General features: G+C 38.8%; 1 protein-coding gene across 2 annotated transcripts in view; it reads right to left on the minus strand.

Moving 5' to 3' along the window:
• Positions 1-21,414: 21,414 nt before the first annotated feature.
• The window catches only part of GABRA5 (gamma-aminobutyric acid type A receptor subunit alpha5), a 108,984-nt gene continuing 103,144 nt past the window's right edge, over positions 21,415-27,254 (minus strand). Inside the window, exons 8-9 of one of the 2 annotated variants that reach the window (XM_008706320.2) lie at positions 25,641-25,852; positions 21,415-21,858 (exon numbers count right to left, since the gene is read on the minus strand). In XM_008706320.2, the coding sequence (XP_008704542.1) occupies positions 21,556-21,858; positions 25,641-25,852 (515 nt within the window). In that variant the 3' untranslated portion in view covers positions 21,415-21,555. The remainder of the gene's footprint in view (positions 21,859-25,640; positions 25,853-27,254) is intronic. The other variant, XM_008706321.2, reaches the window with a different exon arrangement.

A 27,254-nucleotide genomic window follows, 5' to 3' on the forward strand; every position in this document is an offset into this window, starting at 1 on the left:
GAGAAAGGCTTGTATTGCTATATACTTCCTACTTAGGACTGCCTTTCTGCATCCCAAAGATTTTGAAAATTGTGTTTTCATTTTCATTTGTTTCCATGAATTTTTTAAATTCTTCTTTAATTTCCTGGTTGACCCATTCATTCTTTGGTAGGATGCTCTTTAACCTCCATGTATTTGAGTTCCTTCCAAATTTCCTCCTGTGATTGAGTTCAAGTTTCAAACCATTGTGGTCTGAAAATATACAGGAAATAATCCCAATCTTTTGGTACAGTTGAGACCTGATTTGTGACCCAGTATGTGATTTAGTCTGGAGAATGTTCCATGTGCATTTGAGAAAAGTATGTAGTCTGTCGATTTTGGATGGAATACTCTGAATATTTCTGTGAAGTCCATCTGGTCCAGTGTGTCATTCAAAGCCCTTGTTTCCTTGTTGACATTCTGCTTAGAGGAACTGTCCCTGGCTGTGAGTGGGGTGTTAAGGTCCCCTAGTATTATCGTATTATTATCAATGAGTTCCTTTAATTTGGTTATTAATTGGTTTATATAATTGGTTGCTCCCAGGTTAGGGGCATAAATATTTACAATGTTAGATCTTTTTCTTGGATAGACACTTTAATTTTAATATAGTATCCTTCCTCATTTCAATTACAGTGTTTGGTTTAAAATCTAATTTGTCTGATATGAGGATTGCTACCCCAGCTTTCGTTTGATGTCCATTAGCATGATAAATGGTTTTTTACCCCCTCACTTTCAATCTGGAAGTATCTTTGGGTCTAAAATGAGTCTCTTGTAGACAGCATATGGATGGGTCTTGCTTTTTATCCAATTTGATACCTTGCATCTTTTGATTGGGGCATTTAGTCCATTTAATATAATAGTAACTATTGAAAGATATTAATTTAGTGCCATTGTATTGCCTATAAAGTCACGGTTTCTGTACATGGTCTCTGGTCCTTTCTGACCTATGTTACTTTTGTGCTCTCTTTGCTTAAAGGATCCCCTTTAATATTTCTTGCAGAACTGGTTTAGTAATCACAAATTCTTTTAATTTCTGTTTGTCCTAGAAGTCTTTATCTCTTCTTCTTTTCTGAAAGACTGCCTTGCTGGGTAAAGTATTCTTGGCTGTGTATTTTTCTCATTTAGCACGCTGAATATATCATGCCATTCCTTTTTGGCCTCCCAGGTCTCTGTGGATAGGTCTGCTGCCAGTCTTATGTTTCTACCCTTGAAGGTTATGAACCTCTTGTTCCACGCTGCTTTCAGGATTTTCTCTTTGTCTCTGGGATTTGCAAGCTTCACTATTATATATTGAGCTGTTGACCTATTTTTATTGATTTTGATGGGTGATTTCTGTGCCTCCTGAACTTGAATTCCTGTTTCCCTCCCCAGATCAGGGAAGGTCTCAGCTGTAATTTGTGCAAATATACCTTCTGCCCGCACTCTTNNACTCTTTCCTCTTCTTCTGGGACCCCAAGTATTCTAATATTGTTTCACTTTATGGTATAACTTATCTCTCAAATTCTTCCCTCATGATCCACTAGTTGTTTATCTCTCTTTTTCTCAGTTTCTTTATTCTCCATCATTTTGTCTTCTATATCACTAATTCCCTCTTCTGCCTCATTTGTCTTAGCAGTTACAGCCTCCATTTTTTTATTGCATCTCATTAATAGCCTTTTTGATTTTGAACTGATTATATTTTAGTTCTTTTATTTCTCCAGAAAGGAATTCTCTACTGTCTTCTATGCCTTTTTCAAGCCCAGCTAGTATCTTTATAATCATTATTCTCAACTCTAGTTCTGACATGTTACTTATATCCATACTGATTAGGTCCCTGGCAGTCAGTACTGCCTCTTGTTCTCTTTTTTGAGGTGAGTTTTTCCAACTTGTCATCCTGTCCAAAGAAGAATAGATGAATGAGAGGACAAAATACTAAAATGGCAACAATGGCACCAGAGAATAATACTCTAAACAAATCAGAAGAGAGCAGAAATTGAAAAGAAAAAAAATAGTGAATATAATCAGACAGGTGAACAGAACAGAGCAATACACTAGATCCTGGGTGTATTTTGGTCTGTTTGTTACAAGAAACTAGATCCCAAATTGTAAAGAAAGAAAAACGTATACATACAAATATAAGATTAAATACAATGAAAGGAATAGGATGTCTAAAAGTGAAAAATTTAAAAACCTAAAAAAAAGAGTTGATAAAATAAATTCGTTGAAAGGAAAAAGAGAAAAATTAAAATGGAAAGACTAAAGAATCATGAGGGAAAAAATATGAATTCTATGCCCTATTTTCCCCTAGCACTGGAGTTTTGCAGTTCTGTGTGATTGGTAAACTTGGTAGTAACTGGATGTTCTTTCTGATCTTCTGGGGGGAGGGGCCTGTTGTGCTAATTCTTGGGTGCCCTTGCCCAGGTGGAATTGCACTTCCCTTGCCAGGGGGCCATGCTCAGTGTCAGACCTCTGGATTGCACTATGTGGCTTTTGTTCCCTGAAGGCTTTTCACACTGCTTTAGAGGACGAGAATGAAAATGGTGGCCTCCTATTCCTCCCGATCCTCCACTTTGGCTGTTTTGAATGCTCTTCTCTTTAGCCAGTTTCCTCTACAGCAGTCAAGAAAGTAGTTCTATCCTCCCCTTTCTCTCTCCTCCCTCCTCTCATTTCTCAGTTTTAGTCTTTCCGCTTTGTCACAGTATTTAACATTTGTACACCATTCTGTACCCTCATTCCTACCCTTTTCATTTTAGGTCCAAAATTAAACATATTAAATACTCACTATCAGTTCCTTTAACAAAAGTTCCTGAGGCTTGCCAGGGTTAAAAGTAATAAAATTTTTACTTCATCAAAAATAATATGAGTACATTGAATATCCTAACTCCAATCAGGTGCACTCTTTCTGCTACATCACATGCTATAATTGTCCAGGATTTTATTTTTATCTTTCATTTTCTTCCCACACATTAGGTAATGTTTACATTGTTTTGTGTGTTCAGTGTGGGTTTAGATTTATCAACACATTCACAACATTTTTGCTAACATTTCTATCTTCCTATCAGAGCTCCCTTCTAGGATCTTTTTCCATCTTCCAATTTCTTTTAGTAAGGATCATTTGGCATTAAATCTCAGATTTTATTAACCTAAATATGTCTCCACTGTATTTTCTTTCTTAAAAATATAGTTGTCATGGGTATAGAATTCAATTTGAAAGTTATTTTATCTTAACTCTAATTATCTTCTGGTTTCTCATATGCAGTGGAGAAAAGAGGTATCAATTTAACATTCATTTGGTCTTTTTTTCTCTGCGTTTTTATTAATTTGGAAAAGCATGCCAATTTTAACTAATTAAGCATTTTTATTTTTACATAATTGTAGATTCATATGAGCTTGTAAAAAATAATACAGAGAAATCTCATGTATCCTTTAATAAATTTCTTTCATAGGTAACAACTTAATAAATGGCACTTTATTATAGCTAAGGTATTGACATTAATACAATCAAGATATAGAATACTTCCCTTATCACTGGGATCTCTCATGTTGCCTTTTTATAGCTATACCCACTCATTCTCACTTCCACCTCTGGTATACCAACTCTTTAGTCTTATGTCATATTTACTCCACAGAAATTTTGATCACCTTTCCCATCCAAAAAAGGGAAAAGACTCAAATGCTCATGACCATTTTACATGGAAGGAAAGATGTCCAGACATTTGAGTCTGTTCTATTTCATGAGCTGTGGCTGTAGTGTGACTGGATAACCAGAGACTTGGAGGGAATATAGTTGGAATATTGGCAACAAGGTGGTCTGGGAAGATGTATGTGGAAAGAACCTTTCATATGTGAACAGAAGGAAGACATAAATGTCCCATGAGAATGCTCACCAACAGATTACCTCAGCAGAGATAACTTTTAATACATAAGTAGACAGTATGACCCATGCTTGGGATACTAGACAGCCTCTGTTTTTTCCAGCCACTTATGCCATTGACCAATAGGCTAATGAAAAAGGAGGCCATGATGGCAAGGATAGAGGTTGTGCATAGACTCAGCAACATGGACTTTCACTCAAGTAGGCCAACATGGCTACAGCCACTGCTGAGAGCCCAATCTTCTAGCAGCAGAGAGCTACACTGAGTCCTCAATATGACACCAGTCCCCATGGTGATCAGCCAGCTACCAGGTGGTGGATTGATTACTTTGGACTGCTTGCATTATAAGAGGGGCAGCATTTTGTTGTTACTGGAAAAGATACTTACTCTGGATATAAAGTTGCCCTCCTGCCCATGATGCTTCTGCCAAAACCACTTCCCATGGACTTAACAGAATTCCTTATCCACAACCATGGTATTCCAGACAGCATTGCTTCTGATCAAGAAATTCATTCACAACAAATAAAGTATGACAATGGGCCCACACTCATGGAATTCATTGGTCTTACTATATTCCTCATTATCCTACAATAACTTTCTTAATAGAATGGTGGAATAGTATTATAGACTAAATATTTGTATTCACCTAAAATTCCTATGTTGAAATATTAACCCCACTGTGATGACATTAGGAGGGCCTTTGGGAAGTTATTAAGCCATGAAAGTGGAGACTTCATTATGGAATTAGTGTCCTTAGAAGGCTTTCTTTCTCTCTGCTCCCTCTACAATGAGGATACAATGAGAAGACAGCCATTTGAAAACCAGTGAAGTGGGCCCTCAGCAGACGCTGCCGATACTTTGATCTTGGACTTCCCGTCATCCAGAACTATGGGAAATAAGTGTTTGTTGTTTCAGCTGCCCAGTCTCCCGTCATTTGTTATAGCAGCCAGAGCCAACTAAGACAAATATCCTTTGAAGACTCAGCTATAACACTGTTTAATTGGCAATACCTAGCGAAATTTTGATTCCCATCCCCTTGACCTCAGACTCAACTGGTCTAGAGGTCTCAGTTCCAAAGGGGGGAATGCTTCCACCAAGGGCCATAACTATGATTCCATTGAAAACTAAAAGATGAGACTGGCAACCAGCCATTTTGGGTTCCTCATGCTTCTGAATCAATAGGCCAAAAAAGAGTCACTGCTGGCTGGATTGACTAATCCCGATTACCAAGGAGAAATTGGACTACTGTCCCACAATGGAGATAAGAAAGAGTGTATCTGGAATACAGGAGATCTCTTAGGGCATCATTTAGTACTCTCATGTCTTGTGATTAAAGCCAACGGAAAACTTCAACAACCCAGTTCAGGCAGGACTGCTAACAGCAGACACCTTTCAGGAATGGACCTGGTTCACCCCATCAGGTGAAATGCTTGCTGAGAGTAAAACAAATATGAGATGATTTGCAGAAGGAGATATTTGTGGGGTTTTTTGTTTGTTTTTGTTTTTTTCATAATAATATTTTTTATTATATTATGTTATTCACCATACAGTACCTCCCTGGTTTTTGATGTAAAGTTCCATGATTCATTAGTTGTGTATAACACCCAGTGCACCATGCAATATGTGCCCTCCTTACTACCCATCACCGGCCTATCCCATTCCCCCACCCCTCTCCCCTCTGAAGCCCTCAGTTTGTTTTTCAGAGTCCATAGTCTCTCATGCTTCATTCCCCATTCTTATTACCCCCCTTTCTTTATCCCTTTCTTCTCCTACCAATCTTCCTAGTTCTTATGTTCCATAGATGAGAGAAACCATATGATAATTGTCTTTCTCTGCTTGACTTATTTCACTTAGCATTATCTCCTCCAGTGCTGTCCATGTTGCAGCAAATGTTGAGAAATCGTTCTTTTTGATAGCCGAATAATATTTCATTGTATATATGGACCACATCTTCTTAATCCAGTCATCTGTTGAAGGGCATCTTGGCTCGGAAGGAGATATTTGTAAATACCAGCTCCAACCATGGGCCAATTTCAGAAATGAGGACTAATAGTTATGAGTATTTCTTCTTTATTTTGGTGTGAATATATTTGTATGTGTATACAAATATTTTGGTTTTCTTTTTTCTCTTTATTACCCCCTCATCTGATATAAAATGTGTTGATAGTGGTTAATTTTATATCTCATTATTTAAGATATAAGTTATCAGGATGAATGAATAGCACCCAAAGACTTTGTGTACTCATGTGGGGAAAACGTTGGTGTGTTTATGGCTATGAGTAGATTAGTTGTATCATATCATGTACAGATATAACTTTGTTATTATCTTTATTGGAAGATTGAATGAATACAGTTTAAAGAGATATTAAATACAGGTTGAGGGTGCTAAGTTGACAAGGGGTAGACTGTGGTGGCATTTTGATGTGTGAACTTGGTTAGGCTACTGTCCCCAATTATTAAATCAAGCACTAATCTAGGTGTTGTTATAAAGGGAATTTGCAGATGTAATTAAAGTCCCCAATCACCCATCCTGGCGGTCTGCCCTATAGACTTTAAATTTGCTTAGTCAGCCCCTATGTGGTGTAAGCATTTATATATCTATATTATTTATATCTATATATATCCTGCTGATTTGCTTTTCTGGTTTACTGCTGACAAATTCAAAATCATTAAAAATCATTTGGGGGAATACTATTAGTTCTAGTAGCATATTAAAAGAATCACAAATATATTCAAACTGTTTTCTCTCACAGACAATGACCAGGAATTCAGAAGAAGAGTGGTTTTCACCAAACATTTACATTTTGTCTGCCCGTTTTATGTGCAAACATTTAGTTTAGAATGCTTCTGCTAAGAAAATCCCCTCCATAAAATCAGGCTCCATTAGCCCACACCTGTAAGCAAAATAATAGGTGAGAAAAGTGGAAAATATCTCTTTTCCCCTCTCTTATTTACCGTATCAAGGTTTTAGGATGTTTGAGGTTAGGAAAGGTATACATTTCTAGTAAAGCATGGAATTTTCAGGTAGATACAATAAGTAGAAATTAACCATATCAAAATGCTAAGCATTCCCAAGGCCAAGACCTAGTCTGAAGCCAAATACAACAGAGGGACAAAGCCACTTTTCTTTAAAATTTCCCATAGCCCACTTTTGTCATGTGGATTTAATTTAAAAATAAAAAATTCTAACTCAATTTGTGTTTAAAAATTAGGCTGGTGGTGGGTATTAGGGAGGGCACATATTGCATGGTGCACTGGGTGTTATATGCAAATAATGAATCATGGAACATTGCATCAAAAACTGGGTATGTACTGTATGGTGACTAATATAACAAAATAAAAATTATAAAAAAAATAAATAAAAATAAAAATAAATTGTTTTAAATAGGGAGAGGGCATACTGAACTTAAGATTAATTCATTTGAAAATAAAGTGCATGTCCCTTGAAATACCCCCAATTCAAATTGGTCTAGAAGATGTGTTACAAACTCAGAAGTCTACAGGGTGAGGTGGGGTTTCACACTGGAGATGACTGAAGCAGAGGGAGAGGGAACAATGGGGAACTGTATAGTGGATTCACTGCTAAAGGTAGGATGAACACGCCTTGATTTGCTCAAGTTAGTTTTCACTTATGCCTGTTGTCCTGGTTTAATTATCAGTATTGAGCCCCTCTTAAAAATGTACTGTTTTGAACAAAAATATTTCATTTAATTCTACTGTGTTTTGAAAACATACTTTTATTATTTCAATCTCTTTAAAATTGTTAAAACTTGTTCCATGGTACAGAAAATGTGCTATCCTGGAGAGTGGTGCATGTGCATTTAAAAAAATTATGTGTATCTTCTGCTGTTGTTGGGTGAAGCGTTCTATAGGTGTTGTCAAGTCAAGTTGGTTGATAGTGCTATTTTTGTCTTCTGCATCCTTGTTGATGTTCTGACTAGTTGTTCTATCAATTATCAAGAGTGGATTATTGACATTTTCAACTATTATTGTAGAACTGTATATTTCTCCTTTCAAGTCTGTCATTTTTTGCTTCATATATTTTGGGGCTCTGTTGTTAAGTACATATCTGTTTTCAATTTTTACATATGCCTGATGAATTGACTCTTTTTTCATTATAAATGTCCCAACTTGACTGCAGTAATATTTTTTGTATTAAAGTTATTTTTTCTGATATTGGTATAGTCTTTCCAGTGGACTTTTGGTTACTATATGCATGCATGGCAAATATTTTTCATCTTTTAATTTCAACCTAATTGTGTTTTTTAATCTAAAACCAATGTCTTGAAGTGCAAGAATTAAGATGGTGGAGGAATAGGGGTCCCCTTTTTCAGCTGGTCCCCTGAGTCGAGCTGGATAGGTACCAGACCATCCTGAATTCCCACGGAATCAGCCTGAGATGCAGGAAGATACATCAGGATCTCTACAAATGAACATCTCCAGCACTGAGTATTGAGGTGCAAAGCGGGGAGCCATGAATCCACACAGATATCGGAAGATAAATGGAAGGGAGAGGGAGCCACCGCGTTCGGGAACCAGGAAGCAGTAGCCACCTGCACTGGGGAGCGGGCTGACTTGTGGACCACCACCCGCGAGAGAGCTGATTGATACCATAAGCCAGGGAATGTGCGCAACCAGTCCGAAAACCAAAGCTCCAGAGTGCGCGTGAACCACACTGAAACGGAGCTCCGGAGCACGCGGGGGCTGCTGGTGGCTGGCAGCATTAGAAACACAAAGGACAGAGACGTGCCCACCCTGGAATGGAGGGCTGGGACACCGGCTGTGAGGCGCACATCCCAGGACACTGTAGGGTTTAACGCACCAACAGAAACAGAGTTAAAGTGGCCAGAAGAGCCCAGTGGAGAGCGGACTGTGATCTCTCTGTTGTGAGACAGAGGCTGAGATTCAGCCACTGCTGCTCTGACTCTCAGAACAGGCACAGCAAACTGCCAGGGAAAGCTGCAGGAGAACAAAACCCTGGATATACTGGCTCACAGGGTGCCCATCCCCATGCCCCCACCCAGGGGACATGGAGACTCTACCCAAACAGGATTGCATGAGTATCGGCGAGGCAGGCCCCTCCTCAAGAAGGCAGGCTGAAAAATCAAGAAGCCCACATCCCTAAGGTCCCTATAAAACAAGTGCACACTGCATGGGTCCTGGTCAATAATTTGAGCTCTGGACAACCCCGCAACCTCTCCTCACCAGAATGATGAGAAGGAGAAATCCCACACAGCAAAGAAAAGACAATGAGTCTGTGGCCTCTGCCACAGAACTAATGGATATGGATACAACCAAATTATCAGAAATGGAATTCGGAGCAAAAATGGTCAAGATGATGTGTACACTTGAAAAAAGTATTAACGAAAATGTTAATGAGAATATAGAATCTCTAAGGGCGGAAATGAGAGCGAATCTGACAGAAATTAAAAATTCTATGAGCCAAATGCAGTCAAAAGGAGAGGCACTGACAGCCAGGGTGAATGAGGCAGAAAATATCAGTGAACTGGAGAATGGGTTAGTAGAAGAAAAAGCTAAAATAGAATCTGGACTCAAAAAAATCCACGCTCAGGAATGTAGGTTACGGGAGATTACTGACTCAATGAAACGTTCCAATGTCAGAATCATCAGCATCCCCGAGGGGGTGGAGAAAAACAGAGGTCTAGAAGAGATATTTGAACAAATTGTAGATGAAAACTTCCCTAATCTAGCAAAGGAAACAAGCATTCGTGTCCAAGACGCAGAAAGGACCCCTCCCAAGCTCAACCAAGACAAACCTACACCACGTCACGTCATAGTGCATTTCGCAAATATTAGATCCAAGGATACAGTATTGAAAGCGTCCAGGGCAAAGAAATTTCTCACGTACCAAGGCAAAGGTATCAGAATTACATCAGACCTGTCTACACAGACCTGGAAAGAGAGAAAGCGTTGGGGGGGCATTTTTAAAGCTCTTTCAGAGAAAAACATGCAGCCAAGAATCCTTTATCCAACAAGGCTGTCATTCAGAAGTGATGGAGAGATAAAGACCTTCCAGAATCGCCAGTCATTGAGTATTTTCATAACCACCAAACCAGCCCTACATGAGATATTAAGGGGGGTTCAAAAAAGTAAAAAGGCCCCAAGAGTGATACAAAACAGAAAGTTACAATCTATAGAAACAAAGACTTTACAGGCAACATGGCATCATTAAAATCATATCTCTCAATAATCAGTCTCAATGTAAATGGCCTAAATGCGCCCATAAAACACCACAGGGTTGCAGATTGGATAAAAAGACATGACCCATCCATTTGCTGTCTACAAGAGACTCATTTTGAACCTAAAGATACATCCAGACTGAAAGTAAAGGGATGGAATACCATCTTTCACGCCAATGAACCTCAAAAGAAAGCTGGGGTAGCAATTCTCATAGCAGACAGATTGGATTTTAAACTAAAGACTATAGTTACAGATACATAAGGGCACCATATTATTCTTAAAGGATGTTTCCAACAAGTGGATATGACAATTATAAATATCTATGCCCCCAACAGGGGAGCAGCAAGATATACAAGCCAACTCTTAACCAGAATAAATAGACATATAGATAAAAATACATTAATAGTAGGGGACCTCAACCCTCCACTCTCAGCAAGAGACAGATCACCTAAGCAGAAAAATCAACAAAGAAACAAGAGCTTTGAATGCCATACTAGACGAGTTGGACCTCATAGATATATATAGAACATTACACCCCAGAACCAAAGAATACTCATTCTATTCTAATGCCCATGGAACATTCTCAAGAATAGACCATGTTCTGGGTCACAAAACAGGTCTCAACCAATACCAAAAGACTGAAATTATTCCCTGTTATTCTCAGACCACACTGCTTTGAAATTGGAACTCAACCACAAGGAAAAATTTGGAAGAAACTCAGACACTTGGAGACAAAGAACCATCCTGCTCAAGAATGATTCAATAAACCAGGAAATCAAAAATCAATTTAAACAATTTAAGGAGACCAACGAGAATGAAAACACAATGGTCCAAAACCTACGGGACACTGCAAAGGCTGTCCTAAGGGGAAAATACATAGCCATCCAAACCTCACTCAAAAGAATAGAAAATTCTAAAATGCAGTTTTTATATTCTCACCTCAAAATCTGGAACACAAACAGAAGAACAGGCCTAATCCACTCACAAGAAAGCAGTTGATCAAGATTAGAGCAGAGATCAATGAATTAGAAACCAAGAGCACAGTAGAGCAGATCAACAGAACTAGAAGCTGATTCTTTGAAAGAATAAATAAAATAGAAAAACCACTGGCAAGACTTATCGAAAAGAATAGAGAAAGGACCCAAATTAATAAAATTGTCAATGAAAAGGGAGAGGTCACAACCAACACCAATGAAATAGGAAGGATCATTAGAAACTATTATCAACAGCTTTATGTCAATAAATTAAGCAATCTGGAAGAGATGGAGGCCTTCCTGGAAACCTATAAACTACCAAGACTGAAACAGGAAGAAATTGATTTTTTAAACAGATCAATTAATTATGAAGAGTTTGAAACAGTGATTAAAACCTCCCAAAAAACAAAACGCCAGGGCCTGATGGATTCCCCGGGGAATTCTACCAAACATTCAAAGAAGAAATAATACCTATTCTCCTAAAGCTATTTCAAAAAATAGAAACAGAAGAAAAACTACCAAACTCATTCTATGAGGCCAGTATTACCTTGATCCCCAAATCAGGCAAAGACCCCATCAAAAAGGAGAATTACAGACCGATATCCCTGATGAATATGGACGCCAAAATCCTCAACAAGATCCTGGCTAATAGAATCCAACAGTACATTAAAAGGATTATCCATCATAACCAAGTGGGATTCATCCCTGGGATGCAAGGGTGGTTCAACATTCACAAATCTATCAGTGTGATAGATTATATCAACAAGAAAAAAAGCCAAAAATCATATGATCCTCTCAATAGATGCAGAAAAAGCATTTGACAAAAAACAGCATCCTTTCCTGATTAAAGAGTATAGGGATAGAGGGTACATTCCTCAATCTCATAAAAACCATCTATTAAAAGCCTACAGCAAATATCATTCTCAATCTCAATGGGTAAAAGCTGGAAGCCTTTCTCTTAAGATTAGGAACATGACGAGGATGCCCACTCTCGCCATTATTATTCAACATGGTACTAGAAGTCCTTGCAACAGCAATCAGACAACAAAAAGGGATAAAAGGTATCCAAATCAGCAAAGAAGAAGTCAAACTGTCTCTCTTCGCAGATGACATAATTCTCTATATGGAAAACCAAAAAGAATCCGCCCCCAAACTATTAGAAGTTATAGAGCAATTCAGTAATGTGGCGGGATACAAAATCAATTCTCAGAAATCAGTTGCATTTCTATACATCAATAATGAGACTGAAGAAAGAGAAATTAGGAAATGCATTCCATTTACAACAACACCAAATATCATACGTTATCTTGGAATTAACTTAACCAGAGACGTAAAGGGTCTATATTGTAGAAACTACAAATCACTCTTGAAAGAAATTGAAGAAGACACAAAAAGATGGAAAGATATTCCATGCTCATAGATCAGAAGAATTAACATAGTTAAAATGTCCATGCTACCCAGAGTAATCTACACTTTTAATGCTATCCCAATCAAAATGCCAATGACATTTTTCAAAGAACTGGAACAAACAGCCCTTAAGTTTGTGTGGAACCAGAAAAGGCCCTGAATCGCCAAGGAAGTGTTGAAAAGGAAAAACAAAGCTGGGGGCATCACAATGCCAGATTTCAAGTTGTACTACAAAGCTGTGATCACAAAGACAGCATGGTACTGGCACAAGAACAGACACATAGACCAGTGGAACAGTATAGAGAACCTAGAAATGGACCCTCGGCTCTTTGGGCAGCTAACCTTTGATAAAGCAGGAAAAAAACATCCGGTGGAAAAAAGACAGTCTCTTCAATAAATGGTGCTGGGAAAATTGGACAGCTACATGCAAAAGAATGAAACTTGACCACTGTCTCACACCATACACAAAGATAAACTCCAAATGGATGAAAGACCTCGATGTGAGACAGGAATCCATCAAAATCCTAGAGAAGAACATAGGCAGCAACCTCTACAACATTGGCCATGGCAAACTTTTTCATGACACATCTCTAAAGGCAAGTGAAACCAAAGAAAACATGAACTTGTGGGCCTTCATCAAGATAAAAAGCTTCTGCACAGCCAAGGAAACAGTCAAAAAAACTAAGAGGCAGCCCACAGAATGGGAGAAGATATTTGCAAATGACACTACAGATAAAAGACTGGTATCCGAGATCTACAAAGAACTTCTCAAACTCAATACACAAGAAACAAATAAACAAATCATAAAATGGGCAGAAGATATGAACAGACACTTTTCCAATGAAGACAAACAACTGGCTAACAGACACATGAAAAAACGTTCAAAATCATTAGCCATCAGGGAAATTCAAATCAAAACCACACTAAGATACCACCTTACTCCAGTTAGAATGGCAAAAATTGACAAGGCAAGAAACAACAATTGTTGGAGAGGATGTGGAGAAAGGGGATCCCTCCTACATTGTTGGTGGGAATGCAAGTTGGTACAGCCACTCTGGAAAACAGTGTGGAGGTCCCTTAAAAAGTTAAAAATTAAGCTACCCTATGATCCAGCCATTGCACTACTGGGTATTTACCCCAAAGATACAGACGTAGTGAAGAGAAGGGCTATATGCAGTCCAATGTTCATAGCAGCATTGTCCACAATAGCTAAATTGTGGAAGGAGCTGAGATGCCCTTCAACAAATGACTGGATTAAGAAGATATGGTCCATATATACAATGGAATATTACGCAGCTATCAGAAAGAACGATTTCTCAACATTTGCTGCAACATGGACGGCACTGGAGGATCTAATGCTAAGTGAAATAAGTCAAGCAGAGAAAGACAATTATGACATGGTTTCTCTCATCTATGGAACGCAATAACTAGGAAGATCGGTAGGAGAAGAAAGGGATAAAGAAAGGCGGGGTAATCTGAAGGGGGAATGAAGCATGAGAGACTATGGACTCTGAGAAACAAACTGAAGGCTTCAGAGGGGAGGGTTTGGGGGAATGGAATAGGCCGGTGATGGGTAGTAAGGAGGGCACATATTTCATGGTGCACTGGGTGTTATATGCAACTAATGAATCATCGAACTTTACATAAAAAACCAGGGATGTACTGTATGGTGACTAACAATATAATAAAAAATATGATTATAATAAAAAAAGAAAGAAAAATAAAACCTATGTCTTATTGACTGCATATAGTTGATCTTTAAAAAAATCCAACTGACAATCTCTGCCTTTGTTTTTTATAATAAAATTTTTTATTGTATTATATTAGTCACCATACAGTACATCCTGGTTTTTGATGTAAAGTTCCATGATTCATCAGTTATGTATAACACCCAGTGCACCACACAATATGTGCCCTCCTTACTACCCATCACCATCCTATCCCATTCCCCTACCCCCCTCCCCTCTGAAGCCCTCAGTTTGTTTCTCAGAGTCCATAGTCTCTCATGCTTCATTCCCCCTTCTGATTACCCCCCCTTTCTCTACAATCTCTGCCTTTTGATTGGAATACTAAATACATTTCATTTAAGTTTATTATTGATATGGTTAGATTTACATCTCCTGTTTTGCTATTTGTTTTCCTATATCCTTTGTCCCTGGGTTACTGATTTTTGCCTTCTTTTGTATTAGATTTTTTCTAGTGCACCATTTAAACTCCTTTTAACACTGCCTTATGGCCTCCATTGTTTCTGATGAGTAGTTACCTGTTAATTTCATGGAGGATCCCTTGTACATGAGAAGTCTCTTCTCTTGTTGCTTTTGAGATTCTTTCTATGTCTTTGGCTTTCAACAGCTTGATTATAATGTGTCCAGGTTTTGATAAGTTTACTATATTTAGAGTTGGTTGAGCCTCTTTGATGTGTAGATTAATGTTTTTAATCAATTTTAGGAAATTTTGACCATTATTTCTTCAAATATCCTTTTCTTTATCTTTTTCCTCTTCTGGAATTCCCATTATGCACATGTTGGTCCATTTGATGGTGTTCCATAGGTATCTTAGGCTCTGTTTATTTTCTTCATTCTTTTTCTTTCTGTTCCTCAGATAATCTCTATTAAGCTGTCTTCACGTTTGCTAGTTCTTTCTTCTGCCTGCTCAAATCTGATATTGAGACCCTCTAGTGAATTTTTTATTTCAATTATTGTTTTCTTTTTAACTACAGAATTTCTATTTGATTCTTTTTCAAAATGATTTCTCTCTGTATTGCTATTACCTATTTGGTGAAATATTATTGTCCCACTTTTCTTTATAGTTTCCTTTTCTTTGAACATATTTATAAACGCTCATTTAAAGTCCACCTATTAAGTGAAACATCTAGGCACCCCCAGGGTCGGTTTCTTTGGATTTATTTGTTTCCTGTATACAGGATGTACTTCTCTGTTTCTTTGCATATCTCCCAATAGTTATGGAAAACTGAACATACTAGATGTACATTTTAGTAACTTTGAAATCTGATCATCTTTCCACCTCCCCACAGTTTGTTGTTATTGAACTTTTTTGTTATTGGGAGTTAGATTTTGTGTGTGTGTGTGTTTAGTGACTTCCCAGGACCAGTTCAGTAGTGTTTGTATCCCATGTAGTGTGAAGTCTCTGTTTGTTTGTGTTAATTCTTGGTTAATTTTTAGTCCTGGCTTTTTAGGTGTCATTCTAGCATCAGCATAGCTCTCTCTGCCATTTCTTTACTGTTCATAAAACCCTGAACATGTAAACAGCATTCCAGATCCCCCAGGAGTATGTCACAGGTGTTCCTAGCCCACTGTGGACATGTAACTACCTAGATAGATCTTCCTTTTAAATTTTTGTTTGGGCTCCTTCTTGCCCAGTTGATATCACAGCCTTATGAAGCCATGCTATGTACCTTCCCTGACTACTACTGGTTTCTACTGTTATTGACTACACCCTGGGAATAAAGTTTTTCCATGAAGCTCCAAGTCAGGACAAATAGTGGCAAAGCCCTAGGGACAGGGTTTTTATGTGGAGTTCCAAATCACATTAGCTCCCTCTGGTGGCAGCAAGGCTTCTGGTCTTCATGTTATCATTCTAAAGAGTTGGTGGAGAGATGGGAGTACCCCTAAGTTAAAATGTCATAGACTTCTCTGTTCCAATTTAGGTTCAGCAGTTTTTATTCAATAAGTACTTTTAAATTGTTGTATGTCTTTGGTTAAATTTCCAGATTTCTGGAATGATTGCTTTTGATAATCTTGCCAGTGTTGTCATTTTTGATGGAGATAATTTACGGAGGTACTCACTCTACCGTCTGGAAGTTTCACCCTTGGATAATAAGTTTTATAGTCACTCTACCTAAAAGGTCAGCCTGTTATTCAGATCAAGCCAGTTGTTTCCATGTGGGGATGTGTTCCCAGCAGTGTTGTTATGTGAAATATGGATAAGTTCGTAAAAATCCTGAAATTTTTATTTTATACGTTCTTAAGAAAATATTTTCCTTGAGTGGGATACAACTACATCTACCCATAGAGGTTTCATGACATCCAGTCCATCCACTTTCTAGTATTCATTCCCTCTATCAGGTCACATTCACTGACTACCTGTCACTGCCCAGGAATAGTGTTGGCTGCTAGAGAGGTAGCAAAATGAAAAATGTAGAATAAATTGGACTTAAATTAGTATTGTGTCAATTGCAGCTCATTTCAAAATTTGCTTTCTAAGATTATACATTATAAAATATAGTATCTAATCTTTGGTTTTGTTTGTCTTTCAATTTGAATTCAGAAAAGCTAAGGAAATTCATTTCTTCAGACTTTTATATTAGGGAAATTCTAAGCATAAATATTTTTGAATCATAGGTTTCCATAAAGAACCCATGCTCATTTCAAGATGAGATACAGGGCATCTGATTTTGGGATTGAGACAGTCTATTGAAAATGACAGTGACAAACAGATAATCATGCAAATCTTTGATGAAATGAACATTTTGCACACTTCAAATGCATTACCTTATATCACTGCAAACCTGGCAAGTAATTGCAATGATCAGGGTTATTCATATTCAAATTCTCACCATGTTTTCTCATGGCATTGATTGTCCCTGATGTGTCAGTATTGTAAAAAAGACATTAAGACTAATTTTTAAATATTTAAAACACTGTTTTCACTGAGAGAACTATGGCATTTCCAATTTTCAAAAGTAGTTCTTTTTGATTTGAAGCTAGTTCTTACAATGGAAGCTAATGTTGATTGAAGACTTGGTGTCATTGTAGTTATGCTTTCTCCTTGAGGTAGACTCTGGCCAATGCAGTAACTGTAATCATTTACATCAGTACTCTGGAAGGAGCAATCATGTCAAGATACTTGGCTCCGGTCAATCAGGGCTTCTCTCTCCTCTCCCTTCTTCCTTCCACCCATTCTTGCTCCTTGCCTCTTCCTTTCTTACCACTTCTGCTTACCAACTCCCCCACTTGCTGTTTCTCTGTCTTTTAGATGGAGGAAATGGGATAAAGAGTGCTACACTGACAGGTCCATTCTATCAAAAGGAGTTTCTAAGATCACAGAAGCACCGAATTTTTATATAAAAAGGAACAGACTTAAAGGTCATGATTTCAACTACTGGGTATTTACTTATTTACTTCAAAGATACAAATGTAGTGATCTGAAGGGGCACCTGCACCCCAATGTTTATAGCAGTAATGTCCACAATAGCCAAACTATGGAAAGAGCCCAGATGTACATCGACAGATGAGTGGATAAAGAAGATGTGGTATATATATGCAATGGACTACTACTCAGCCATCAAAAATGAAATCTTGCCATTTGCAATGACGTGGATGGAACTAGAGGGTATTATGCTAAGCGAAATAAGTCAATCAGAGAAAGATGCTTATCATATGATCTCACTGTATGTGGAATTTAAGAAACAAAATAGAGGATCATAGGGTAAGAGAGGAAAAAATAAAACAAGATGAAATCAGAGAGGGAGACAAAGCATAAGAGCCTCTTAATCATAGGAAACAAACTGAGGGTTGTTGGAGGGAGGGGTGGGGGGGATGGCATGGCTGGGTGCTGGACATTGAGCAGGGCACATGCTGTAATGAGCACTAGCTATTATATGCAACTAATGAATCACTGACCTCTACTTCTAAAAATAATAAACTAATTGAATTAAAAAAATTAAAGAGAGAGAGAGAGCAAGTGAGCACGAGCAGGGGGAAGGGGCAGAGGGAGAGAGAGAGAGAGAATCCCAAGAAGACTCCTCACTGAGCATGGAGCCTGACAGGGGCTCTATCCTATGACCCTGAAATCAGACCCTAGCTGAAATCAAGAGTCTGATGCTTAACTGACTGAACCACCAAGGTGGCCCTCAACATTTTAAAAATAAAATGTTACAGATGCAGTTAAAACCTTCTGTAAATTCTATCCCATTCCATTCCTCACCTTCTGCCTCCCACGTATGCACTATTACACATCAACTGTTTTTCCTCTTGTATCTTTTTATAATTTTATTATGTATGAATGTGTAATAAATAAAATACAGTACTGATATGCAAAAAAAAAAAGGTCATGCTTTCAGTGACAAAAACAAAAACAAAAACAAACCAAATGTACCTTCTATGGTGTTCTTAATAGATAATCATTCAACCAGAGCTCAAAGCAAGGTTTTTCATATTAGGTTACATTTTCATTCTAAATCAACTTCCATCTGAAAGCAATCACATGGTGTTGTGAACTCAGAGTTAGGAACTATGAGAACTAAAATCTAGGCCTGCATTTTCTTCTAACATGTGATATGATTTGAGCCAATGGATTAACCTCTTTGGGTTTCAATATCTTTATTTGTAAAACAGATTTTTCACTTACTATACCTATTTCCCATAACATGTTCCATAGGGGACATAGAACACTATTTCTAAGGCATTCCCATACAAATAGGTTAGAAGATTTACAACCTCTTTGACAACCTTCAATGAGGTGGGATAGCGTTTGCTATACCATTTTAACTTTGATGGTTGCTCTAGAAGCATTTGAACCCAATTATTTATACAAGCATATAGGCCAACTTTAGCCAAAGCCTGCCCTAGATAGATCCATAGATTCCTGAGAAATACAGAAGTAATACTGATTGCTGGTTTATTAGAATATTCTATTTATGATAATGTCAAAAGAGATACATTTAAATACATACCCTAATTCTAGAAGTAGGGCACTGTAATTTATAATTATTTCCAAAAATCTTTATTTCTTGCCTTGTTATCACTCTTCCCAAGGTGATTCTTTATTATGTCCTCATTAAAAATAACAAACACTGAAATATCTACAATACAAAATCAGAGAGCAGAAAACGAATGTGATCTTTTTCACTAAATATTAATCATTTTTAAGACTGAGCAGTATGTAAATGCAATAGGCATATCTTCAAACAATTCACCCAGCAGAGCTCCTAGGATTCTCTGTAACAAAGGCTAGAACTTGTCAAGAAAATTATTGCAACTTGATATAGAAGACATCGTTTTTCCATTAGATGTTTAAGGTGTATGTATAGCCATCTAGACCTAGATTATAGCATATTTTTCTCCAAGCTATAATGCAGTGTTTTACTGTGAAGACTATATAGGCAGACTATAACTAAACAATCGATAAAATGGAAGCTTCATACTGAGCTAGGTTTGTCTTTTGTTATGGCAGATTTTATGCTGTGGTGTAAGGAAAAGCACACATATTAATTCTACAAATATAGCACCATTTGTAATCAAGAAATGCTTCTTGTTTAAAGATTTAAGAGCACCTTTTTGTTGACCTTTACCTTTCTATGTGTGATATACTGAAACCAGGCAGAGATAGTGAAAAATGGGCACCCATCTTTTTAAAGAACAAAATGATCTCTCATACTACTCTGATTAAATATGAGAAGTGAATCACATGAAAAGCCTTTTCAGAATAAATACTTGGAGTTCTCAGTGAATGGATGTTAGGGGCATTTACATGGTTTTTCAAGATGAAAGGTATTGCTGAATATCTGCCTATGTGTGTGTCCATGGCCATGGCCGTGGCCACGGTTGTATCTACCAAACACAGTGAAGTGAATTGCTATTAAAGAACAATGTACTATTATGTAGTCAATTTAGGCAGGCCTAATTTTGATACTGTTTGCTAACCATCACAACTCCCCTTTTATAATTCCAACTGAGTCACAGAGGAGGCAGGGAGTGCTTATTTTATCCATTCCTGGATACTTCCTTCAATAGTAGGTAGATGGTCCAAATGCAGTACTTTGCATCACTGTTCATAAACAACAAAAGGAAGGAGCAAGGATTGAGTAGTTACCTTGTCCAAAGCAAGCACCCATTGTGGGAACACCCTTATGTAGGATTCTATCAGGTAGAGACCCATGTGATATGTGATGGCAATGAATTTCTGGTTTTACTTCTTTACCCTGTGGTTGGAATTGCTTTCTCTTTACTTCCCTACTCTAGAGAATTAGATTGAAACAGACATGAATCACCAAGAGTTTTTTTGCAAGCAATTTCATGATTGGTTTTCTTTATGTCATTTTTAGGAAATGAGCCCACCAAAATATGGATTTTTTTTTCAAAAAATGACATTTATCCACAAGATCGGTTCATTTTTTATTTTTTAATGAACATTTAAGTTTCATATACAAAAGCTAACAGAGCAATAAGTCAATCATGAAATAAGTACAAGGAAATAAAATGGAAAATAACTCAATTACAATTTCTCACCACTGAAGCACTACACGCTGGCTGCAGCGAGAGGTGGTCAATGTTTCAGCCAGTGAATTCATGGGCCAAATGTCAAGACTGTCATCACATCACTTTTTGTTTTAACACTTCCTTTTCTTTCTCTGATCAGTATTCAGTTGGGTGGGGAGGTGGGTGGGAGGGAAAGAAATGTTTCTTTAAAAAAAAAAAAGATTTTTAAAGCAGTTAAATTTTTCCTTGGGGAAATAATTTATCTGTTAATCTAACATACCTTATATTTGTCATTAAATTTATCTGCATAAATATTTGCCTAATCTATTTCTTAATGTAAGATCATGCAGTACTTTCTAATTTCAGAACAGTAAGAATTATCAAAGGCAATTAGTTTTGTACATAAATGCCCACAGTTTCCTTTTTAATGAAAAATGTGCTCTTTGTGATCTTTGTTTCTTGCAAGAGAGTTGGTCAAGTAATAATCATGGAGCATTTCCTAAAATATTTATTTGCTGGGAAAATTTGTATGAAATGACATTTGAAGTATAAAAAACATTGTTAGGTAACACTTGGAACAGTTAAAAATATACTTGTCTTGTTTGTAAACTATCAGTGTAAGATACTGAGTATCTGAGTGTCAGAGCCATTGTCTCCTGTTTTTCTAGAAAGTTGTTTGCTTTATTTATCAATGTGACATCTTTGAAACATCTGACGTTATATATAGAAACATCAAGGCAATATTATTTGTACATATTATTAAACATGCAAAAATTTCCTGAAAGATAGTGCCCGAATATGGAAAATCCCTCTGAGCTCAACCTCTCCTTGGTACCATTCTGCTGGAAGTATGGCTCTCATGGAGTTTGGGAGTGCGGTGGGTTATTTTGGAGAGGCAGCCCCTTTAATCACTGGTTCCCTATTCAAATACGTTGCCCAGTAAACTAAGTTGAAAGTGCCAAACAAGACTGGGAATACAATTCGGGACATTTTGTCAATCTTGCTGATGCTGTTGTAAGTCTTTTTGTTTTCCGAAGTCTTCTCTTCAGAAGGCTTTACTGAGGCTGAAGATGCATTTGAGGTCCCTGCCGGGGTCTGTTCCTTTGGAATGTTGGGGGGGTGGGTCATCTTCCCAGTAGTATAAGCATTTGTTGACTTATTTAGTATGAGTTCCCGCTCCTTTTTCTGCAAAATATAATAAGATTGTAAGGGCATGACATTTGCAGGCAGTTGTCAACTCATTTTTGAAGATTATAAAGGTTTATCTCTCAAAAGAGAGATAGAGAAACATCAGCTTAGCTCTGGGGAGGGCAGTTCTCCGCAGACTTCTAAGCCTACAACTCCACATGGCCAGTCTTGAATAAGAAATTATAGAACAGGGGGCGCCTGGGTGGCACAGCGGTTAAGCGTCTGTCTTCGGCTCAGGGCGTGATCCCGGCGTTGTGGGATCAAGCCCCACGTCAGGCTCCTCTGCTATGAGCCTGCTTCTTCCTCTCCCACTCCCCCTGCCTGTGTTCCCTCTCTCGCTGGCTGTCTCTATCTCTGTCAAATAAATAAATAAAATCTTTAAAAATAGAAAAAAAGAAATTATAGAACAGGCAAAATAATTCATGGCCAAAAAAAAAAAAAATCAGAATAGTAGTTTTCTTTGTTGAGGTGCAGACTGGAAAGGGCTCTGTCGATTGGGAAGTGGCATGGTGAACTTTGGGGAGTGCTCATGATGTTCTCTATCTTGATAGGGATTTGCATTACACAGGTGAACATGTTCATCAAAACGCAGCAAATGTATCCTTAATATCTGTGCATGTTACACTATGCAAATTTTTCTTTGAATCAAACTGTAAACAAATATTGAACTCTAGTTAATGACACACATAAATTTACATGTATATAAATATATTTATGGGAAATGTACTGTCCTTTAAAATTTACTTTGTTTTTTTTTAAATTTTTTTATTATGTTATGTCAGTCACCATACAGTACATCATTAGTTTTTGATGTATGCTCCATGATTCATTGTTTGCATATAACACCCAGTGCTCCGTGCAATACATGCCCTCCTTAATACCCAGTGATGGGTGTTAATTTACTTTGAAATGGATAAGAATATAAGATGGATTGAGGATGAGTGAATGCATGGATAGATAGATGATGGACAAACAGATAGTAGTGACACATGCATAGTAAAATGTTCATAATAGAGAGATTTTTCATTGTGAGATTCTTTAAACATTGCTCTCAGTTTGCAAATGTACATAATAAAACCTTGCAAAATTCTGTTCCATTAATATAGTGCCATTAAGTAAAATTTAATTGAGAAAACACAGGAAAGTAAATTAAAAGAAATACATCAACCATTAAAACTATGGAAAAGATGAGTAGAAAGGAAACACATGGAGCAAGAAGCAAGAGGAAGCAAGTGAAAAGAGAGGTAGAGTAAACGTGGAACCTGATACAAAGAGCATGGTGACCACCTGGAGACATGGTGAGATAGGCTACAACAGTCCTGGGCCAGAGTAGGAACCCTCTCAGCCACTCTTCAGAAATACTGCAGCTCTTCCATATACCAGTGATCATGTGTGCACCCACACTGGTCTGACAGAAGAAACTGACTATGAATTTACTACCATGAATGGCTCCCATTTCTTGGTGTGGCCAAGAAAAGAACAGACACTTGAGAAGATAGTAATCTGTCCTGGCCATGCATGTTTTATTTGGGGTGATGAGCAGCTGCACAGGGTTCAGCACAGTCACAATGGTTGTAGTGTTCCTGGAGATGTGCCCTGGTCCCCTTTCCAGGATGACTTGCTGCCCAGCTGCAAGGAGAGTGGCTGGGAGACATCCTCCAACTCCTACGCCTTCAGGGCTGACTTCAACTTCTTCCTCTACTGAATGTTTCTCTTTACAGCATCTGTTCTTTCACTGTTGTTCATCCTTAAAAATACCTTGCACCCCAAACTCTTACCTGAAGTTTGCCTCTAGAGATCCCAACATGTGACAATGGTGAACATAGTCTATTTTTCAAGCTCTCTACTTCTAAGTAAAAGTCGGTTTATGTGAGTAGGCTAATACTATATTTACTAATTCATGTGTACTACCCATGTCTAACAGTGTGACTTGCATGCCTGAATGACTTTAGATACCCTGATGCTTCAACTGCACAGCTCCTTTCAGGCCTACGGGGTGGGATCCCCAGCACCACAGCTGGGGAACAACACGTAGTCTTGAAGTTGCACAAGACACTGACGTGTGCTGCTTATTCTAAAAGATCAGTGCTAATCTAGGACTAGGCAATCCATGTTAGCTTCATCTCTCCTTCTTCCTTCAGATCTGGATCTATGGCAAGTAGCAACGACAGTGAAGCCAAGTGCGAAAGTGGTGGCTGACAAGGATGCTGAGCCTACCCGACATTTTGGCGTTCTTCATTCTTCCCTTCCTCCTAGACATAGATATGAACCTGAGGCCTGAATTCCTATAATAGGCTCCCATCTGCTTTCCTACTCAGACTTGGCTATCTCCAGTCCACCATCACATGGCCACCAAGACCCAGGCCCTCAGCAATCATTTAACTTCTGGCAACACAGTGCTTTCTCCCAATTCCATTCATGTTCTTCCCCCCACAAACCTCCTCCATGGCTCCTTTGGTCTTCATCATCAAGTCCAGATGCTTTGGTCAAGAATCCCCAGTATGCCTCTACAAATGTTTTCCCAGGTCGCCATCAATCATCCACTGTGGTCAGCTCACTCTTATTCCCTCACTCTGTCTCAAACCCCCAAAACACCCACTCCTGAGGTTGCTACTTATCAAGGCCCTCCTGCCCTGCTGTCCCTTCTGCCTTGAGAGGGCCCCACATGGATCCCACTAGGTGTTCCTCCCACCAGAGAAGCTGGACTCGGAAATGGGTTTTCCATGACTGAAACTCTGTCATGGGAGGGAACTCCTTGTACTTGGAAGTAGGAAGAATCAGATGGGTCCCGTTAAGTCAGAGCCTCTGACTTTACACAGGAAAGGAAATAGCTGTGTTACATGCAAAAAGCAAGCATGAGGCCATCAATGAGACACGGCTGAGTGTCCTCAACAAAAAGAGTGTCCTGGGTTGCCATTCCTGGCTTGTGGCCCTGGTTGGGAGGTCAGGCCATACAAATCCAGTCTTCTGTAACACCTTCCAGGACTCCCTTCATGCTGAGTTCTCATGGACAGATTTTTTGATTTTCAAGGACAGATTTTGACTTCAAGTCTACCCTGATAACTTTGGCCTGCTCTTCTCTCAGAGCAAAGGCTTTGCCTATTTGTTTAACACCTGCTATAATTAGCAGTTTATCATGTGCTGTTTTATTTTCTGTTCCATATATGTTATTCTCATCTCCCCCAGGACATGGTTCAGCTTGGAATTCTGTGTAACCTCTCTTCTTCAACTATTCCTTAGATTTAGACACCAATCACCCTCTAAACACCCGGCATCCAATTGCTCTGAACAGAGTAATACTTTCCACGATCACTGTGCATCATTTAAGTGAACCAAATCATCTCCTCAATAGAACTGGTATGTTTTGCTCCTTCCAGTAGGTCACACGCTCTCCTCACATCTTTAAAGCCACCCTGCAGATCTACTGTTTGGTGAAGTGACAAAAGAGTGAAGAAAAGAATGTATAATTCAAAACTGGACAAGTAATCACTGAACAGACAGGAGGTACTTAAGCAAAAGTAACAGGCCTAAGTCTACACAAGCCCAAGCCATTCACATGACATCAGACCTTTTCCTTGATCAAAGCAGATGATTCAAAACAAAATTGAAACAGGACCTGTTGCAATAAGACTTGACAGGAACCTCTAACATAAAGACAGGGGTCATTTTTTCATTGGGGGGTAGGAGATAGGGAGGAGAAACACCTGTCTTATGTTCGATATTTTATATCAGGCACATTTTCTCTGGAGGATGGGAGGAAATGAAGGGGGTAAATTTACCTTGACCTTGGCTGCTTCTGAGGCTTTTTTGCCATCCCAGGCCCAGCCTCTCTTTGTGAAATAGTTGACGGTAGCAAACTCGATCAGCGCGGAGAACACAAAAGCGTAGCACACAGCTATGAACCAGTCCATGGCTGTCGCATAAGCCACTTTGGGCAGAGAGTTCCGAGCACTGATGCTGAGGGTCGTCATGGTCAGCACTGTGGTCACCCCTGTGGTTGTCAGTGATGGGGGGTCAGTCAGGGAAAATGGAAACAGGAATCAGTACTGGCACCCAGATCCCAGTATAACACCCTTGACCATGACAGATGAAGACAGGAAAGGAACTGGTTACTTTTATCCCCAGACAGAACCTTCCCTCTCCTATTTTCCTACCACTTGACACACTTCTAACATTTATAATATTGCTTATTTAATTTATCTTAATTGGCTCCTTCCTCTAGAATATAAACTGAGGAAGGCAGGGACTGGGTCTGATATATACACATGATTTGTATCCCCATTGTCCTGAACCAAGCCCAGCAGAAAGCTCGTGTCCAACAAGGATGTGTTGAATAGGTGGTATTCCTCTGTGGCAATGGGGCAATACCCAAGTGAGAACAGGTAATGACATTAACATGGTATCTAGTGAGGTGTTTCAATAAAATTTGCTATGCATCCAGTGAGTACTGGGCTCAAGGCAAACTGAAGAGACAGACTTGCTTTTACAAGGATTAACCCAACTTGCAGACTTCCAGGAACTGCAGAGCCAAGTGCAATAGTACCGTGTCTCAATCTGGATCTCAGCACTTCACTCTATCCAAGAGGGATCAATGTCCCCTCAAAGCCCTTGTGTGAGGTGCCTGTAGCTGTCTGCCTTGGCTTCTGTGGCAACCCTGCAATGACCATGCAGCAAGGCCAGAGTGCTGGAGGAAGACGTTCAGAACTGGCAGATTATGAGCCATCTATCTAGTATCCACTAAGTGCCAGACTGATCTAAGCCACATTCTGGATGGGTGTCATTATCCCAATTCACAGGCAACAAGCTTAAAGATTTAAAAATACTTAGCAATGCAGCCCATTTCACTAGCTGGCAAATGAGAACCCATATTCGGACCCAGGTCTGCAGGACCCTTCACAGCCTACACAGCTTCCACATGTTCTGTGCCTTCCTCTTTATCACACTTTTGTCTGCACGAGGGTGCACCTATGTGCTTGGGGTGTGGGTGCAATGCACTTGTTACGGGTTGAATTGTATCCCCCCAAATTCATATGTTGAAGTCCTAAAGCCCAGAATTTCAGAATGTAACCTTACTTGCAAATACAGCCTTTATGGAAGTAATGACGTTAAAATGAGATTGTTGGGGCAGGCCCTGATCCAATATGACTGGCGCCACAGACACGCACACAGCGTGTGAAGACTGGAATTACTGGCCACAAGCCAAGGAACTACCAGCTAGGCGAGAGGCCTGAAACAGACCCTTCCCTCACGGCCCTCAGAAGGAACCAGCTTTGCTGACTTCTTGGTTATGGGCTTGTAGCCTCCAGAACTGAGACAATTTCCATTGTTTAAGCCACTCAGGGCATGGTACTTTGTTATGGAGCCCTAGGAAATCAGTAGAGCACCAAGTACGT

The sequence above is a fragment of the Ursus maritimus genome, unplaced genomic scaffold (assembly GCF_017311325.1).
Source record: "Ursus maritimus isolate PB19 unplaced genomic scaffold, ASM1731132v1 scaffold_27, whole genome shotgun sequence".
Taxonomy (NCBI): domain Eukaryota; kingdom Metazoa; phylum Chordata; class Mammalia; order Carnivora; family Ursidae; genus Ursus; species Ursus maritimus.